The following is an 18,488-nucleotide window of genomic DNA, read 5'->3' as shown; positions in this document are numbered from 1 at the left end:
TTGAGTCAATGATGTTTCCTTGCGACAACCATATCCCACCCCCCTTGCTATAACCATGTCACCCTTGTGACTACTCAAGATGGCTCCCATTCTGGTGCGGTTCTGCGGTTAACGCACCTATGTTTGCTGAAGTCGTTCCTCCTAAGCACCGTACAATGATCTACGCGTTTGACAGGGCTTTCGAAGGTTCTTTCTCTGTCCTTTGCTGTGCCTTTGGTTGGGATCTTGTTTGAGAAGATGTTTGGGTATGACACAAAAGGTATTGATCCTTTGAAAGGTCCGTCTGTGCGTGTAGCTGAGGCTCTCTCCAAGGGGCTTTTGTCTATGATGGCTGTTCCCTTTGGACTCTCTTGTCTCTCTTACACGCCTCTGCAGTTCTATTCTTTAAATTTTGTAGCATTGTTGGAAACTGGAAACATTCTTCATTCTTCATTCTTCATTTGATGAAGAACTTGTTTTGAAGGCAAGTTGATACTATTCTATTACTACAATCAAGACATTTTGGCATCAATCTTTAGTGCAATGGTTTTTATGATACTGTTTGTTATCTTCTACTTTTTTATTCCTATAAAAGTCTTATGTTGACGGTGGATTTACATAAGTTTTTCTTGCAGAGAAAAGCTGAAGAGATTAAACCGTATTTAAATGGACGATCTATGTATCTTGTTGGTCAGTCTATTTGTCTCTTTCTTTGTTTGTGTATTTTTTTAGCTTCTCTTGCATTCTCTGGTAACTGAACATTTTTGTCGTGAATGCGTCAGGAATGATGGGTTCCGGGAAGACTGACAGTTGGAAAGATAATGGCAAGAGAGCACTTGTTTATACATTCTTTGATTGGTATATACTATCTGCTCTTTTTTACTGTGCGTGTCTATTGAGCTTTAACTGAGCTAAACACTGTTAAATGTTGGCAGTGACACATTGATCGAGGAGGCGATGAATGGAACTTCTGTAGCTGAGATATTTGAGAATTTCGGTGAGAGTGTCTTCAGAGAGAAAGAGGTTTTACTCTTACACTTCTTCTTCCTTCTTACCATATCTCATATTTGCTGATTCTACACTTTCTCTGCTTTGCCTCTTTCTTCTTTGTGTATTCTTGATGCTAATTTCATCACATGGTTGTTATTTTTCTAGACCGAGGCATTAAAGAAGATCTCTCTGATGTACCACCAAGTTGTTGTGTCAAAAGGTGGAGGTGCGGTTATAAGACCCATTAACTGGTGCGTTTTCTTCTCAATCAGTGATAATGTAATACGAAACTCAGATTATTTGGTAATATAATGTGTCTGGGTTTGCAAACAGGAAGTATATGCATAAAGGTATTAGCATTTGGCTTGATGTTCCGAGAATTGCTGCTGTAGGAACTAATTCAAGACCATTGTTACATGATGATGAGTCAGGAGGAGGCCCATACACAGTGGTTATAGTTCTCTATCATTGTTACTTTTGAAACAGAGTTTTATCATTCTCTGTGGTTTTTGATCATCTGTGTCTTTACATAGGCTTTAACCCGTCTTTCAACTATATGGGAAGCACGCGGTGAAGCATACACTAACGCAAGCGCGAGAGTCTCCTTGGAGAGTATGGTCCTTATTCACTTTCCATGTTCTATTATAGCTTTCCACAATCTCTCAGCCCATATTGTGACTAGTTTACTCCAAATTGGTCAGATATTACATCAAAGCTCGGGTATAGAAAAGTCTCAGATCTTACACCAACTGAAATCGCCATTGAGGTACGCCGCAGAACCTCTATGCTCCTATTCATTTATGTACAATTCAGTTTGTTAGTTTTGATAACTTCTAACTGCTCAATTATTCATATTCATCATCAGGCCTTTGAGCTTTCTAAATAAAGAGGACAGTCCGGATGACTTCTAGTTGGAGACGGTTAAGTTTCTCCCCCGCAACATCTGGTCAGTTTAAGTGTTCTTGTTCCATCAGAAGAGCTTGTGTGTGCCTAGTTTTGACTGCTGTGTACAGTGTATATGATTGAATAATGCCTGTTTGTTTGATTTCTTTGTCATCTGGACCAAAAGATGGGAAATAAGCCATTTGAATTTTATAATAAGAGAATTTTCTGCAAGTTCATCATTGAGTCATTAGGAAGTAGAAAACCAACTATATGTACACCATAAAAAAAAAGCCACCACCAACCTACAATCAATGTTGCATCTTTTTCTTCTCTTTTCCCCAAGAAAATAGTGATCATTCTATTCAACATAAACATTAACACAGTGTTTCACAGGTCACAAGATAAGCTAAGCCGTCAAAAGTTTAAACAAGTGAAAATTATGTCTACAGCATTAAGTTAACAACAAAGGCAGAGTATTACACAACAAAATGACCATTAAAAAGATTCATCACAATCAAGTCGGTCATCAAAGGGTAGCAGCGAGAGCACGGATAATTCTACATGACTTGGGGACTTCAAGCACATGTTCCTTCCACTCGAGCTTACCCCATATCTCTTCATCGCTGCGCCTTTCAAACGCAATCACGGCAGTAGAAGCCACATCCCTGTCCCACAAAACAGTAATCTTGCCACCGTAATCCGCCGTTCTAGCAGTATAACGCGGAATCTTAGGAAGTCCTTTCGCACCCTTCAAAACTCTCCAGCGTCTTACCTTAGTGTCATACCATTTGAACTCTATCTCTATCATGATATACATGAGGCCGAGACTAGTTGTTCCGCGCAAGTACCTTAGTACTTGTTTCAAGGCCACGCCATGAGAAACCTTAGGCTCTTGCATGTATCTACTAAGAACTCCTACACTAAATGAGAGATCAGGTCGAGTGTGTAGTAGATATCTAAGACACCCTATGCTTCTTCTAAACTCTCTCTCATCGATCCCTTTCTCTTGTATTGATCTTGACAAACGGATATTAACTTCCATGGGTACATGGCCGAGGTTACAATTTGCCATACCAGCTTCCTCAAGGATCTTTCGGGCGTATCTATCTTGAGATAACACCACTCCTCCATCGTATTGCAACACTTCAATGCCTAGATAATAAGTTAATCTTCCTAGATCGCTCATCTCGAACTTGCTATCCATCTCTTGTTTGAACTCAACCGTTGAAGCCAAGGAAGAACCAGTGACAAGCAAATCATCAACGTAAACACATACCATAAGCACGCCTTTCTTGTCTTCTGTTCTGTATAACGAGGGTTCCTTAGAGCATCTAGTGAAGCCAAATTCTTGTAGAATCCGGTTGAGATTGATGTTCCATGCTCTAGGAGCCTGCCTAAGACCATAAAAAGCTTTATTAAGCTTGTACACCTTATCTTCTTTTCCTTTGATCTCAAATCCTTCGGGTTGACTGACATAGACTTCTTCTTTTAGCTCTCCATGTAAGAAGGCCGTTTTTACATCCAAGTGGTGTATCTCCCAACCATATGAGGCTGCAAGTGCGATTACTAGTCTGCTGGTTTCGATTCGAGCCACAGGCGCAAAGACCTCGTCGTAATCGATGCCGTTCCTTTGTACGTAACCTTTTGCTACCAACCTTGCTTTATACTTACTGATACTTCCATCCGCATTCCTCATTATTTTAAAAGCCCACTTCAAACCAATAGCTTTGAAACCTTTTGGTAGATCAAAGAGTATCCAAGTGTTGTTTTTCTCGATAGAGAATATCTCATCTCAACACGCATCAACCCAAACTTCAAGTTCCTTAGCTTCATTAAAATCTCAAGGTTCATTGTTTATAACCATTAGGAGTTTCTCACACTTCTCTTCGGCTAGAAGAATATAATCCTCTAGATACAACGGCTTAGATGTTGTTCTGCTTGATCGCCTTACCTCGGATTGTGTTGTTTCTTCTTCCTCTTCGTCTGCAACGTTATCATCTTCTTCATTCTCGTTACCATCCCCGTTGCCTCACTCATACTGACATCCTCTTGACCGCTTCCAATGTCTGCTAGTGGCAATAGCTCTATCTCGAATGTGCTGGAGTCCTTTGCTTTCTCGGTTTTAGCCATGTTCCAGTTCCATTGCTTTTCTTCATCAAACAATACATCGCGACTGACTGTTATCTTATGGCTTGAGGGGTCTAGTAACCTGTAGGCTTTAGACCCTGGTTCAGTTCCTAGATGCACCAAAGCTTTTGACCGATCATCGAGTTTCTTTCTTCCTGTGACTTCGGTTCGAGCGTAACAAACACAACCAAAGACTTTGAGATGGCTGAGATTAGGTCATTTACCTCGCAGTGCCTCGTATGGGGTCTGTCCGACAAGATATCTTGTTGTGTTGCAATCCTATTGATCAAATAGGGTGAATGCCTTACCGCTTCCCCCCACAATTCATTGGGCACACTCATATGCTTTAGCAAGCTTCTAGTCATCTCAAAGAGTGTACGGTTTCGATGTTCCACAACTCCATTCTGTTGAGGTGAGTATGGCGCTGTCATATGTCTGTTAATTCAATTCTTGTCGCAGTAGGCTCTGAAATCATGTGATATAAACTCGCCTCCTCTGTCCGTACGAAACGTTTTCACCGTTGTTTTTGTTTCTTGTTCTGCAAGCTTTTTAAACACTCTGAACTTTTCAAACGCTTCGCTCTTCTCCTTAAGTAAAATGGTCCACATATAGCGTGTATAGTCATCTATTAACACGAACACATATCGTTTCATTCCTGGCGTGGAAGGAGTGATCGGTCCACATAAGTCTCCATGAACAAGCTCAAGTGGTTGTGTTGCTCTAAACGAGGTTGCTTGGGGAAAAGGTTGTCTTGTTTGTTTTCCGAGTAGACATGAGACACACGTTTCTCTCTCGACATCTATGTGTGGAATGCCCACGACCAAATCTTTATGTATCATCATCTTCATTGTCTCGGTTGCAACATGACCTAACCGCGCGTGCCACTTAGATGATTCGGTAGGTACTGAGGCGAGAAGGCATTGGATTGCGTCGGCTTGCAAGGTTACCTTGTACAAGCGGTTCTTTGATCGTGTGGTTTTAACCATTAGAGCTCCGGACTTGTCAAAAAGCATTAAGACATCATCCTTCATCCTTACCTCACAACCTACTTCGATGGCTTGTCCTAAGCTAACGATATTGCTTCTCAAGCCCGGTATGTAGTAGACATTGTTCAATATTTTCTTCTCACCTCCTTTTAAGACATAACAGATTGATCCTTTTCCCTTTATGTCAATATGAGAATCATCCCCAAACCGGACCTTTCCCGTAATGCCTTCGTCGAGCTTGAAAAAGAACAAGCGATTTCCACTTATATGATTGCTTGCCCCATTGTCAAGATACCATAGATTCTCCATACCTTGTTCTACTTTAAAGTTAGCTGGCTTCACCTTCTGCTCGTTGAGATACACCACTTCATGCATCATAAGTTCATCAGGTTCTTATGTACCTTCTTCTTTCTTCTCATCAGTTTCGTGCAGTTTAAGCAACTTGTCAGGACAATTACTTGTGTAATGTCCTTGTTTATCACACGCAAAGCAAGTCCACTCGGGTATTTTATAACATGTTTCATTCGGGATAACATGTTTCATTCTGGATAATACGCTGAAGATCTTGATTGGTAAGCATATAATTAAATCTCCCCCATTCAATTAGAATAATACTGCTAAATGTGAACCGTTCAAATATATTTAAATATACACAATTTCGATGTCAGCTCCATAACATAAACCTGGTTGTTTTATTAAACTAAACCATACTATAATTTTAGATTCAAGCAATATTATAATAGTTTAAGTGTCATATCCTAGTCATGTTTATGACTCCCATGGTGTGTGATCTTTGCCCATGCGGCCTAATTCTATATACTGGCCATTAAGGCCTTACAAATTATGGGCTCTGGCACATATTTGCTTCTCTAATTCGCCTACTAAAACATTTGGTCACTTTTATTTAAACTGCTGATTACTATTTGGTATCTGTGGGATACAAAATGTACAATTGAAGAAAAACATTACCTGGTGTCACTTATTTACATTTTCAGGGGAAGTCATGTCAAAAATTAACTTTTTGAGTTAGGTTGATTGAGTTGATCTTAATAATGTGTGATCTTTCTACATCATGTGTTCTATATTGTTCCGATATATATTTATTTGGTACCAAATTGATTACCCAAAAGTCCCCTTTTTAACTTTATGTGATTGATGGGAGACCTACGGGTTATTTTTTTCTGTCTATATATGCCTTATTGAACGATGACAAAATAGCTAAACAAAGCATGAATTTAAACCATCTTAAATATCATAAAAATAAGCATTGACCATGCAGACATAGGGTTTATATATATGTATAACAAATAAATTATTAGTGCATAAACATGTTTTATATGTTGACACACATAGGGTATGCAACTAACTATGCATAAGTTATTTTTGCCATGTCGGTTGGTGTCATGTATCAACTCAAAACAAAGGCATAGATACACTGGCGCATTACAGAAACTATTATATATATATGATATAAGCTGGATCTTCAGAATGAAGACGAGACTTTTCCTAGAACGCAAGAACAGATTTCGAGAAATTATATATGAAACTTTGTTCAGAAAAAAAATATAGGAAACTGAACTGCAAAACACGATAGGCTTCGAATAAAGGGACAACGATGCAGAGTGGGGTTCCTTCTAATAATTGTAGTAGAAACTCAAGATAACTTGATCTACGAGAGGTGAGGTGATGACTCGTGACAGGTATGTCTACGACATTGTGTGATACTAATCTATTCTTGTACATTTATAGTGTATATATATATTTTTTTTTGAATTCAAGAAGTTCTGGGCCTAAGCCCATAATCTCCTTGAGCCATGGACAAGAGCCGGTTGTTTAATCCCCTCCCCGCAGCTAATCTATTCTTGTACATTTATAGTATATTTGATCGCTTTATTCATTAATTGGTCCAGAATTTTAACAAGGCGACATGGCATATATGTCTCAGAAGTTTTGTCACATAGCTTTTTATTTGATAACTAGGTGTTTTGCCCGCTAGTGCGGGGTTAATCGTTTTACATTATCTATACTATTATTAAATCAAACATCATATATATATATATATATATATATATATATATATATATATATATATTTCATTAAAATATATATATTTATTATTGTGTTGAAATTTTACATTCAAATATTAGAAATATTTTAGGGGATATCTTTATACAAAATGTTTTTAGTTGATTAATATTTAATTATAAATTGTTTATATGTTATTTTCTAACTCTTATAATTGAAAAAAATTAACTTTAAGATAACAACACAATATATCAGAATTATCTTATTTAAAAATACTAATATTACTAATAAAAATTCTAAGATAACAACACAATATATAAGAATTACTTTATTTAAAAAAATTCTAATATTATTCATAAAAATTCGTTTTTAATTATATAATTAAATATATATAAACTCATTAAGGGTAATATTGACTTTATCACTTAATTATCTTAAATTGTTTTTATATCTTATTTTTAACTTTTATAATTGAAAAATATGCTTTAAGATAACATCACAATATATAAGAATTATCTTATTTTTAATAAAAATTAATATTATTAATAAAAATCGTATTTGATTAAATAATTAATTATATATAAAATTAATTAAAAGTATCATCGACTTTGACCACTCTAACTTTCAACGTGAGAGTATCTGAATTAGTCAGAAGTTTTGTCACATAGCTTTTTATTTGATAATATACGGAAGAATATCAGGATTCGCGAGCATGTGATTTTTTACTAAGTAAGCTATGTGATATCGTTACTCATTAACCAAAAAAAGGTTAATATCACGACTTTTTTTAATAGCAAATATTGTTCTATTCAATTCCGTTGGGCATTTTTTAAACTGATGATTTCTTCCGTTTGTAGTGGTTACGTGTCAATCAAATGATCCAGTTCTAGAGTTGAGACTTGGGATTTTTAACGAAATTCAACAAAGGGCAAATGAGGTCGGGAAAGACAATACTACTTTGTTGCTTTGTATCGAGACAAACGAGAAAACCATGATGAGAATAATAATAAACCATGCCTTAAGTGGCGTTGGTTAATTAGGGGTTCCCTGTTTCGCATATGCATAAACCAATGAACATATATAAAATTAACAAAAACACAAATACTCCTATATAAAAAGGGTATAGAGAATAATAATAATAAAACCATAAGGTGGGAAATTGAAGGGTACATATAGAATCTATACAAAAATGGTATGACTTAGTGGAGATTGTTTTAAATTAGAACAATAGGATTTGAAGGAGAAGAAAACAAAGAAGCATGCCCTAGATTCCTGCGATAATAATTACACCATGATGTTTATATAAGGGAATGGAATATGACACATTGGTGGTTTCTTACGGATTAATGTGAAGAACAAAATAAAATATGAATGAAATGAGGAAATCTAAAATACTAGTAGTAGTAAAGAAGGTATAGACGAAGAAGAAGAGAGAAAAGGAAAAAAGTGGTGGCAGGGAATGGAGAGAGGTTAGGAGGCAAAGAAAATGTGGAGCTTTGATGATGTTGATGCACGCCTGCTCCCACTCACTCACACCTGTAAACATTCTATATTCACATGTCTCTAAGTAAACCAGGATATCTCATAGTATACTAGTAGGATCGTTATGTCCATGAATTAATTTGATTGATCATAAGTTAGGGCTATAGTAAAAACAAAAACAAAAACATTCTTGATTAGCCAAAAGAGTAAAAGAATATTGTTTTAATAAGACCCATCTTTTCTCTCTCTAATTACGTCTTCACTAAACCCAATTAGATTCAAACAATCTATTCAGTCCAAAAGATAAACATGGGACAACAATTCGATGTAGAAATATCCGCTTTTCATGCTCCATTCTTTCTTTAACTTACTAGTACCAATTATAAAACTCACAAACACCACCAAACCCATTCTCTACAACTCATCTTCATCAGAGATTCACCCACTCCCACCGAAACAAAAGGAAAGAAAAACACATGATGCTGATGCAATATACATAACAAAGTATTAAATCTTAGATATCGGTGTTGTTCGTTTGCTCACCCAGGTGATCCATATGGGTGAAGATGCAAATCGGTGTTTGTTTTATCCATTATAATGCTACATCCAGATGGATCACCCAGCTGAATTTTTAAAAATTCATCTCAAATTTTCACCCAAACGAAGGTGGGTCATAGTGCATCTGGATGCAGATGCATTTAATTCAATCCAAAATGATAAATGACAAAAATAACTTTTTAAAATCAAAATATTATTTTCAAACCGTAAATTCCTTTTTTTTGCATATACATTTTTCCGCCAGAACCAAAAAATGCATTTTCCCGCAAAAACTGAAAAACACTTTCCCGCCAAAACCGCAAAATGTATTTTTCCGCAAAACCGGAAAATGCATTTTTTCGCCAAAACCGAAAAAAAAACAATTTTCCCGCAAAACCGGAAAACGCATTTTCCCGCCGAAACAAAAAAACGCATTTTCCCGCCGAAACAAAAAAAACGTATTTTCCCGCCGAAACCGGAAAAACGCATTTTCCCGCCGAAACCGGAAAAACGCATTTTCCCGCCGAAACCGGAAAAACGCATTTTCCCGCCGAAACTGAAAAAACATATTTTCCTGCCAAAATCGGAAAAATAAAATTTTCCGCCAAAATCGGAAAAATGAATTTGACCGCCAAAACTGTAAAAATATATTTTCCCGCCAAAATCGGAAAAACGTATTTTCCCGCCAAATCCACAAAAACGTATTTTCCCGCCAAATCCGCAAAATGCATTTCCCGCCAAAATCGTGAAAAAACATTTCCCATCAAACCCGCAAAAACGCACTTTTTCGTCAAAAACACATTTTCCGCCAAAACCGCAAAAACACATTTTTCCTGCCAAAACCGCAAAAACATCTCTCTTGTTTGTCGTCTATTCATTTTCTTATTCATATTAAAAGAGAAAAAAAATGGATACTCTCTTTAGGTTAGTCAGTCTCCAACAAGAGCAACAATCCGATAGCATCATTACAAATCAATCTTCGTTAAGCAGAACCTCTACCACCACTAGTGGCTCTCCACAAACAGCTTATCACTACAATCACAACAATTTCCCACCAAACGACCTTGTCGAAGAATGCTACAACTTATTCATGGATGAAGAAGACCTCTCCTCTTCTTCCTCTCATCACAACCATCACCACAACACCAACCCTAATAGCTACTACTCTCCTTTCACTACTCCCACCCAATACCATCCCGCCACCTCATCAACCCCTCCCTCCACCGCAGCAGCGGCCTTGGCCTCACCGTACTCCTCCTCCGGCCACCACAATGACCCTTCCGCTTTCTCCATCCCTAAACTCCTCCTTCCTTCGACTTCTCATCCAATAGTAACATTATGTGTAAATAAGTTTGTTAACTGTGTACAACAAAACTAATTGTTATGTCAAATAATATAAACACCAAATATGTATTATTTGAAGGGAGCTAATTTTAGTCATACACCTTCCCGTAGCACGAATTTATGATATGTTCTATGAATTTATAGTATTAATCAGTGGTAATCACGAATAAAATAAACAATACTAGACATTTTTGGTCAAATACACTGTTTAGTTTTCAACGCTAGCTTATTTTCCTTCAACCAGAGGATAGGAAACCAATATTTTGTCTAATTTGTTAATTTCAGCAGACTGACCAAAATACTATGCACTTGACAAAATGGCACATATACTTTCTTTTTTTGTTCGTTTGTTAACTATATAAATCTGTAGAAAATATTAATAAATAAGCATCCGTTGACCTAACAACATTCATCACTAATAGAATAACTTGATAAAGAAGGCAATAAGTATGTATTAAACAATAAATATGGAGCTTTATTTGTGGGAAAACCTGATTTTGTCCGCCACACAACTGACCAAAATTAATTAAATAACATTATTTGGTACTCTTGGTTAATTACATTGTAGGAATCAATTGGGGCATGAAGGGACATTGCGCAATAAAAAAAAGAGCGTTGCATATAAAACAACGAGTTCTAAAATGCAACTCATCTCATGCACCATGACGCTTTAGTGATGGCATTTTTAGGGTTTAGTGCCTCATCGACAAATTTTGTATTTCGAATGCTTTTTTTTTTCAAGTTTTCAATTACTAAAGGAAGCATTGGACCCTATATATACACTAAAAGGAAATATGTTTTTCCCTTTTCATTATTATCTTCTTAGATGACCATATATCTGTGATATAATGATCATTGACTCGTGAGATGAGAATATCTATGGAAAATTAATTCGATTAACTTGGTATCATGGGTATGCAAAAAGTTCCCAAAAGGGTGACTCACAATGTTAGTAAGTAGAGAAGAGCCACGAACCTAGATTGAGCTAACTGCATCTTTGTTTGTGCCAGATTGATTAGTCAAGGTTTAATTTTAAAGTTTCTTATTTAGTGTTGTACTAGGTGTTTTGTCCCCACATGCGGGCATAATCATCTTATGAATACTTATTATTTTATGTCTTATTAATCCAAAAATCGACATTATAAATCTTTAATTGGTGAACATGCTTAAGGAAAAAAATTATAGTGAATTCTTTGTTACTCAAAATTTATACCAGTTATGTTGAAATTTTAGTCAAATTATTGGAAGGTAGATCCCACTTTTTTCTTCTAAATTCCCATGGAGGAATGAATTTATAAGAAAAAATTTCCCTATGCAATTTTGATAAGGAACAAATTGAACAAAAATTCATATTTTTTTTATTTTTTCAATTCTTCAAATGAAATTTTATTTTTTATTTTCTTCATTTATTTTCATTCTTCTAGTGGTTACCAACTGAACCTATAGTGTTTCACGGATTAAACTTAAATTGGTTTAAAGTAAAAGCAAAAAAAAAATTTTAACTCAGTCACAAGTTAAGTTATTATTTATGATTTTAAATAGTTAAATCAAACATCAAATTATTTATATATGTAAAAAAAACGTTCATCAAACTATGTACTTATTATTCTGTTAAAAGTTTTAAAACACTCATATATTAGAAATAGTTTAGAAAATATCTTTATATAAATATTTTTGTTTGACTAATATTTAATTATAAATTGTTTTATATCTTAGTTTTTTTAACTTTATAATAAAATATTATTTTCAGATAGCAACACAATATATATAAGAATTCTCTTAATTTTTAAATATATTTTCACAATTTTATTATATTAGTTTATAATTAATTATTTAATATAAAATTTAAATTTAATATAATTAAAATAAAATGTGTGTTTTATTATATATAAAATTCATTACGGGTTTTGCGAAAATTAATAATACTCAGTTAAAAACTAATAATAAATCAGTGACCTATATAAAAACTTAAAACCTAATAAAATATGACAAATAAGAAAATAAGAATTTTAATATAACATATAGATTTAAATATTATTAAATAAAATTTCGTTTTTAATTATATATAAAATTAATTATGGATATTTTTTTAAATTAATAAATTAGTGATTCAGCTAAAAATTATTAATAAATCAATGACTAAGCGAAAACCTAATAAAAACATGACAAATAAGCAAAATTGACTAAAATCATGGAAAACGTGACAAATAAGCAAAATCAAAATAATTATATATCTAATTACATATTTTATAGTTATATTGTTTAAATTAATAAATTATGAACTCAACTAAAAATTATTAATAAATTAATAACTCAACTTAAACTTAATTAAAACATAACAAATAAGTAAAATTATCTAAAATCATGGAAATCATGACAAATAAGCTAAATTATTTGACTGGGACGTGGGTCGTATCTTTTGCTATCGTTTGCGAACAGCAAACTAAATATCTGTTTTTTATAATAAAAAAATTGAGTTGAGTAGTTACTCTGTTTACAGATTTGGCTGTAAATTTCTCATTTATATTTTGGTGACAGCAAGTTAACCAGTAACAATGCTTAAGGTGCTGAGTTGACATTTCATATGAACATATTTTTACCTAGAAAATCACGATAAATAGAATGATGTATGAGATAACCGATGATGATTAAAAGAAGTGATTATTCTTAAGACTAGAGACACATAACAGATGTGACAAACGAATGTGGCAAACATATGGACCCAAATTGCAGTTTTATTTTATAAGGAATCTTTTAGTAGTTGTCATGGGGCTTTGTACTATATAATTTAAAATCGGACACTTTCCATTTTCCTAATTGGGTATATGGACTAGGAATATACCATGTTCTCAAAACAAATATAAAGCAGAATTATATAGCTAGCGACCAAAAGAAAATGTATATCTCCTTTTTTTCCTTCTTCTTTTTGATGACAAACAATTAATCGGATATGCTGAACAATCATGATAATTACATACAAATAACACCTTTTATCATTATATATCGTGAGAACAAGTGTAAATTTAAAATTAAGTTAGTGTACTATTTTTGAAAAAAAATGTTAGATCAATCAAAAATATTTACCAAATTCAATAAAACATGCATGCTAGAGATTTATTATTTTTGTAAAAGTCATGTGGCATAATGTAGATATGAAAGAAATAGTTTATCTATAATTTATATTCTATTAACAAGAAAATATATGATGGTGATGACACTAACTCAAATTATTCTGATAGATGTCAATTTAGAAACTTAATTACACTATCACAAACTATTTTGATACATACCACCAAACTTATTAACTTAAATGATATAATAAATGATCATGACATATATAACAACCTACTGATTTGCTAATGGATATGGGTTCTTTTTGCATAATATTGATGACAACAATAAAAATCAAATATATGAATGAATGACATATTCATGGTGTAATATTTTTTTTTTTGCTAAACATGGTGTTAATATAGTTCTTTACTTAGGCGACCGGTTATTTTAGGCGTCAATTTCAGAAATTAATTATATTCCTACGAATTTTCCAAAACATTTGAATAAACGCACTTTGCATGGCCCATATAAACACATCATAACACAAGTTGATTTACCCTAAAATCACATTCATGCATCTGATGGGAAGAATATATATACGCTGATAAAAAAAAATTCACATTTACATGTTTATTTAGTTTTATTAGTACCAAAGTATTTTCATTCAAACTTGAAATGTTTTCAACGTTAGTGTTAACTTACTCATCGTTCGCCACCTGCCTAATTTAAGCAAATGTATCTCATAATAACTTATGTAATTCAAATCATCTAAAAATATATTTAAAATCAAATTCTTCTAAAGATTTATTTTGAATACACCTTTCCTCAGTGTTTCTGCCACCAATAACTGCAAACTTACAAAACAATTGAGAGAATTACTATATCTACATACACATCAAAACTTATGTTAATTAAACTGGTTTACACATGTTACCCTCAGCCATAGTTATCCTCCCAGCTTTTGGGCTCGTGGTTACTGTTTGCCTATTTTAAGTATTCTAAAATCCAGATATGGGTGTCTTTATAGAGTAGTGTGATTTTTAAGCTATGGCAGAAACGATAACTGCGGGAGCAACAATTGGGCACGTACGAGTGTTCTAGGCTTCAAGAAGATCTCCCTCAAGTCTGTTTTTTATGTGTTTAAAGCTATCACTTTAGATGCAAGCTTTCCTGAATTTTTTGGCTTTAAAGAAAAAGAAAAAAAAACATATATATATATATATATATATATATATATTCTTTTTAAAACAATTTTTTGTTCATGTTTATTCAATATATTTCTTATGGCGGACAATTTAATTAAGAAAGCCTTGTATGTGTGTTCGGTTTCAGATTTCCACTCGATCGAGGGTTGATATAACTCAATGTTTAACCAAATAAAAATTCCTCCTTTCCCATGTCTACGCCTATTCATAAAAACTAATAATTAAATCAACCTGAATAAACATGCATTATTTATAATAAGTTCCCTTAACCGAGGCCCTATAAATACCTCATATGTGTTTCACCAAACATTCACTTATAACCCTCCATTTCCTTTCTTGAATTTGTCCTGTGCCCTCTTTTCAATACATTGAAATCCACTAAAACTCTATTTATATATAAAACCATTCTTCCAGGATGGCTTCGTTGATCACAGCCAAAGCAATTATGAGTCATCATCATGTTTTGTCCTCAACTAGAATCACTACACTTTGTTCCGACAAAGCCATCGACAACCAACAAAGAAAAACAAAACTCCAAATCTCTCACCGATTTTTCTCCCGCCGAACAATATCTGCAGCTGTAATCAACTCAGCGTCGCCTGTGCCGAAGAAAGAGACGGTGGAAGATGAGAGACGGTGTCATGTTGCGTGGACAAGTGTACAACAAGAGAAGTGGGAGGGTGAGCTTACTGTCCAAGGAAAGATCCCCACTTGGCTGGTTTGTCTTTTATCTTCATATTATATCCTCCAAATATATTTTAGCTATATTCGTTGAATTTCATACAAATATGTATCGTGCACACAATACACACTCACACTGGCACATGAATATGTATATATTACAAGACAAAACTATTTTTTCTTCTATATAATTGCATGTAAATTTATTTATATTCTGTATAATCTTATAGTACATGATTTCATTACTAAGAAGTCTAAAGGATTAAATATGTTTGAATAGATATATTACGGTGCTAAGGCATGGTTGGTAGTTGGTACACGTCTACGAGCGATACTCGTGAGTCGTGACCATTGTTGCAATCTATAAACAGCGTACATTCAGTCATGTTCCAAGTTAGACACCAACAAGTAACAATGTGTTAGCAAAAACTTGTAATATAATCAATATATTTATATTTATACATAACTAACGTCGACTTTTGTATATATTTAATTTGACATAAAGCGTTCAGAATCTTTTCCTTTTTAGTTCTTATAAATCAGATAACAGTTATAAAACTGCATATAAAACAAACGATTAAACATTTTTCCCTAAACAATATTGGAAAAATGAGACAATTAATGATTATAACGTAACATGCAGAATGGTACGTATCTAAGAAACGGACCGGGCCTATGGAACATCGGAGACCACGACTTCCGACATCTCTTCGACGGCTACTCCACACTAGTCAAGCTCGAATTCGACGACGGTCGTATATTCTCCGGCCACCGTCTCCTCGAATCCAACGCCTACAAAGCCGCCAAGAAACACAAGAAGCTCTGTTACCGCGAATTCTCCGAGACTCCAAAACCGTCGAGAAGCAACTTCAAGAACCCTTTCTCCGGGGTCGGAGAGATCGTCAAACTATTCTCCGGCGAGTCTTTAACGGACAACGCCAACACCGGAGTGATCCGTCTCGGTGACGGACGTGTCATGTGCCTCACGGAGACTCAAAAAGGATCGATTCTTGTCGACCATGATACGTTAGACACGATAGGGAAGTTCAAATACGACGACGGTTTGTGCGATCACATGATCCACTCGGCGCATCCCATCGTGACAGAGACGGAGATGTGGACGTTGATACCTGATCTTGTTAAGCCTGGTTACCGGGTCGTGAGGATGGAGGCCGGGTCGAATAAAAGGGAGGTTGTGGGGCGGGTTAAATGTCGGTCCGGGTCGTGGGGACCCGGGTGGGTTCACTCGTTTGCGGTGACGGAGAATTATGTTTTGATACCGGAAATGCCCCTGAGGTATTCGGTGAGGAATCTGCTTAGAGCTGAGCCGACGCCGCTTTACAAGTTTGAGTGGTGTCCTAACGACGGAGCTTTTGTTCATGTCATGTCCAAACTCACTGGAGAAATCGTAAGTGAACGTTTTAATAAGTCAATGGATTGTTTTCTTACTTTTTTTTTTCATTCAGTTTTGGATTATGTTGGTTATAGTACATATTTAGTTAAGTTCAATCAAAAAGATAGTGTTCATGTTTACTTAATCCTCCATTATTGGTATGTGGTATGTGGTAAGTGGCGTAACATGTACGGTTGCTTGATGTCATAATGTGCATATATAATCAGAGTCACGATTTTAGGGAAACATTGATGTATGGATATTAGTTAATATATGCAATGTTGTTCTATATTACTAAGCCAACTTTCAACGATCACTTTTGCCTTAGACTAGAAAATCTTTTAGGTTTTACATGTGTTTAAGTGATACATATCATCTAAAAGGTCTTTTTTTCTTCCATCTCTTTATACTATAGCCAGGATTTTAGAATTTAGAGTGAGATCAAAGGGCTATTATTGGAGAGAAACCTATTAGAACGTTTAAACGTTATTGATTTACTTCAGAAAACCAATAGAAATACATGTGATACAATTGATTTTTTATATTTATTTTCATTTTAAACATGAAAGTAAAGCATAATATGAATATGATATTCATTCGTGACCTAGGTGGCAAGCGTGGAGGTCCCTGCATACGTAACGTTTCACTTCATAAACGCATACGAAGAAGATGAAAATGGAGACGGGAAAGCGACGGTCATCATTGCAGATTGTTGCGAACACAACGCAGATACGCGGATACTCGATATGCTCCGTCTCCACACATTACGTTCCTCACATGGTGACGACGTCTTACCCGACGCTAGGTATATATGCGTCAACTTTTTGATTACCATACCTACATTTTTACTTTTGATAATAGCTGAATATGTTGATGTAATCTTATGCATTATTAACATATATATACATGTGTTTAGGATTGGAAGATTCAGGATACCGTTGGATGGAAGCAAGTACGGGAAACTGGAGACGGCAGTGGAGGCGGAGAAGCATGGGAGGGCGATGGATATGTGCAGCATCAACCCTTTGTATTTGGGTCTAAAGTATCGTTACGTTTATGCGTGTGGTGCTAAAAGACCTTGTAACTTCCCCAATGCCCTCACCAAGGTAACCTATATGCATAGACTATAGCAAAACAAGTTTTTACTGATATTCTTCAAGTTTTATATGGTGTTAGCGATATGGTCTTTTTGTTATATATATGCGTTGTTGATCAAGATTTGTGAGTAGTAACTAAAAGCATCTTCATCTCTTAAATAACATATTAGCTATTGTATGAGACAGGTTGATATTGTGGAGAAGGAAGTGAAGATCTGGCACGAACATGGCATTATACCATCCGAGCCATTCTTTGTGCCTCGTCCAGGCGCAACCCATGAAGATGATGGTTAGTTCAAAATACATAGGTTTCGTTGTCTTTCTTTGATATTTTTTTTTTCTAATATGGGTTTTGTGTTGTGAAAGGAGTGGTGATATCGATAGTAAGTGAAGAAAATGGAGGAAGCTATGCGATATTGCTTGATGGAAGCTCCTTTGAAGAAATAGCAAGAGCCAAGTTTCCTTATGGTCTTCCTTATGGCTTACATGGTTGCTGGATCCCCAAGCACTGAACACTACAAACTCAACAAAGATACCTTCATTATACAAAACACAGAGATAAGTAATATTTATTTGTAGAAATTTGTATAATTACTATATTATACATGTGCAGGTTTTTTAAATTGTTGTTGTACCTTGTGTTATATTGTTTTTACATCTCATATATGTAATATTTATTTATACAAATTTGTATAATTACTAC

At 34.7% G+C, this 18,488-nt stretch overlaps 2 protein-coding genes across 3 annotated transcripts; both read left to right on the top strand.

The window, feature by feature from the left end:
• The first annotated feature begins 137 nt into the window (after positions 1-137).
• On the top strand, positions 138-2,164 carry LOC111201634 (shikimate kinase 2, chloroplastic-like). Of its 2 annotated transcripts, XM_022693846.2 has the most exons (7): positions 138-669; positions 762-837; positions 915-1,002; positions 1,135-1,220; positions 1,303-1,420; positions 1,503-1,581; positions 1,671-2,144. In XM_022693846.2, the coding sequence occupies exons 1-7, from the start codon at positions 579-581 to the stop codon at positions 1,853-1,855; spliced, it is 723 nt and encodes a 240-aa protein (XP_022549567.2). In that variant the 5' UTR covers positions 138-578; the 3' UTR covers positions 1,856-2,144. The 2 variants fall into 2 exon arrangements, with proteins under 2 accessions (XP_022549567.2, XP_048601156.1); XM_048745199.1 differs by having other exon boundaries at positions 1,503-2,164.
• Positions 2,165-14,924: 12,760 nt separating this feature from the next.
• On the top strand, positions 14,925-18,440 carry LOC106375326 (carotenoid cleavage dioxygenase 8, chloroplastic). The gene is made up of 6 exons (XM_013815204.3): positions 14,925-15,332; positions 15,939-16,703; positions 17,297-17,493; positions 17,605-17,794; positions 17,972-18,074; positions 18,152-18,440. Exons 1-6 carry the CDS (start codon positions 15,030-15,032, stop codon positions 18,295-18,297), a joined length of 1,704 nt encoding a protein of 567 aa, XP_013670658.2. The 5' UTR covers positions 14,925-15,029; the 3' UTR covers positions 18,298-18,440.
• Positions 18,441-18,488: the final 48 nt, after the last annotated feature.

Source organism: Brassica napus, chromosome C1 (assembly GCF_020379485.1).
Source record: "Brassica napus cultivar Da-Ae chromosome C1, Da-Ae, whole genome shotgun sequence".
NCBI lineage: Eukaryota > Viridiplantae > Streptophyta > Magnoliopsida > Brassicales > Brassicaceae > Brassica > Brassica napus.
Note: the sequence above shows the minus strand (reverse complement) of the source record. Positions and strands in the feature narration are given on the sequence as shown.

Excerpts from the sequence above, each read along its gene's own strand:
- LOC111201634 (XM_048745199.1), top strand. The coding sequence starts at position 579 with ATGTTGACGGTGGATTTACATAAGTTTTTCTTGCAGAGAAAAGCTGAA. Across the intron at positions 838-914 it reads GTTTATACATTCTTTGATTG|TGACACATTGATCGAGGAGG; the intron begins GTATATACTATC and ends AAATGTTGGCAG. Across the intron at positions 1,003-1,134 it reads GTGTCTTCAGAGAGAAAGAG|ACCGAGGCATTAAAGAAGAT; the intron begins GTTTTACTCTTA and ends TTATTTTTCTAG.
- LOC106375326 (XM_013815204.3), top strand. The coding sequence starts at position 15,030 with ATGGCTTCGTTGATCACAGCCAAAGCAATTATGAGTCATCATCATGTT. Across the intron at positions 17,494-17,604 it reads GACGTCTTACCCGACGCTAG|GATTGGAAGATTCAGGATAC; the intron begins GTATATATGCGT and ends ACATGTGTTTAG. Across the intron at positions 18,075-18,151 it reads CGCAACCCATGAAGATGATG|GAGTGGTGATATCGATAGTA; the intron begins GTTAGTTCAAAA and ends GTGTTGTGAAAG.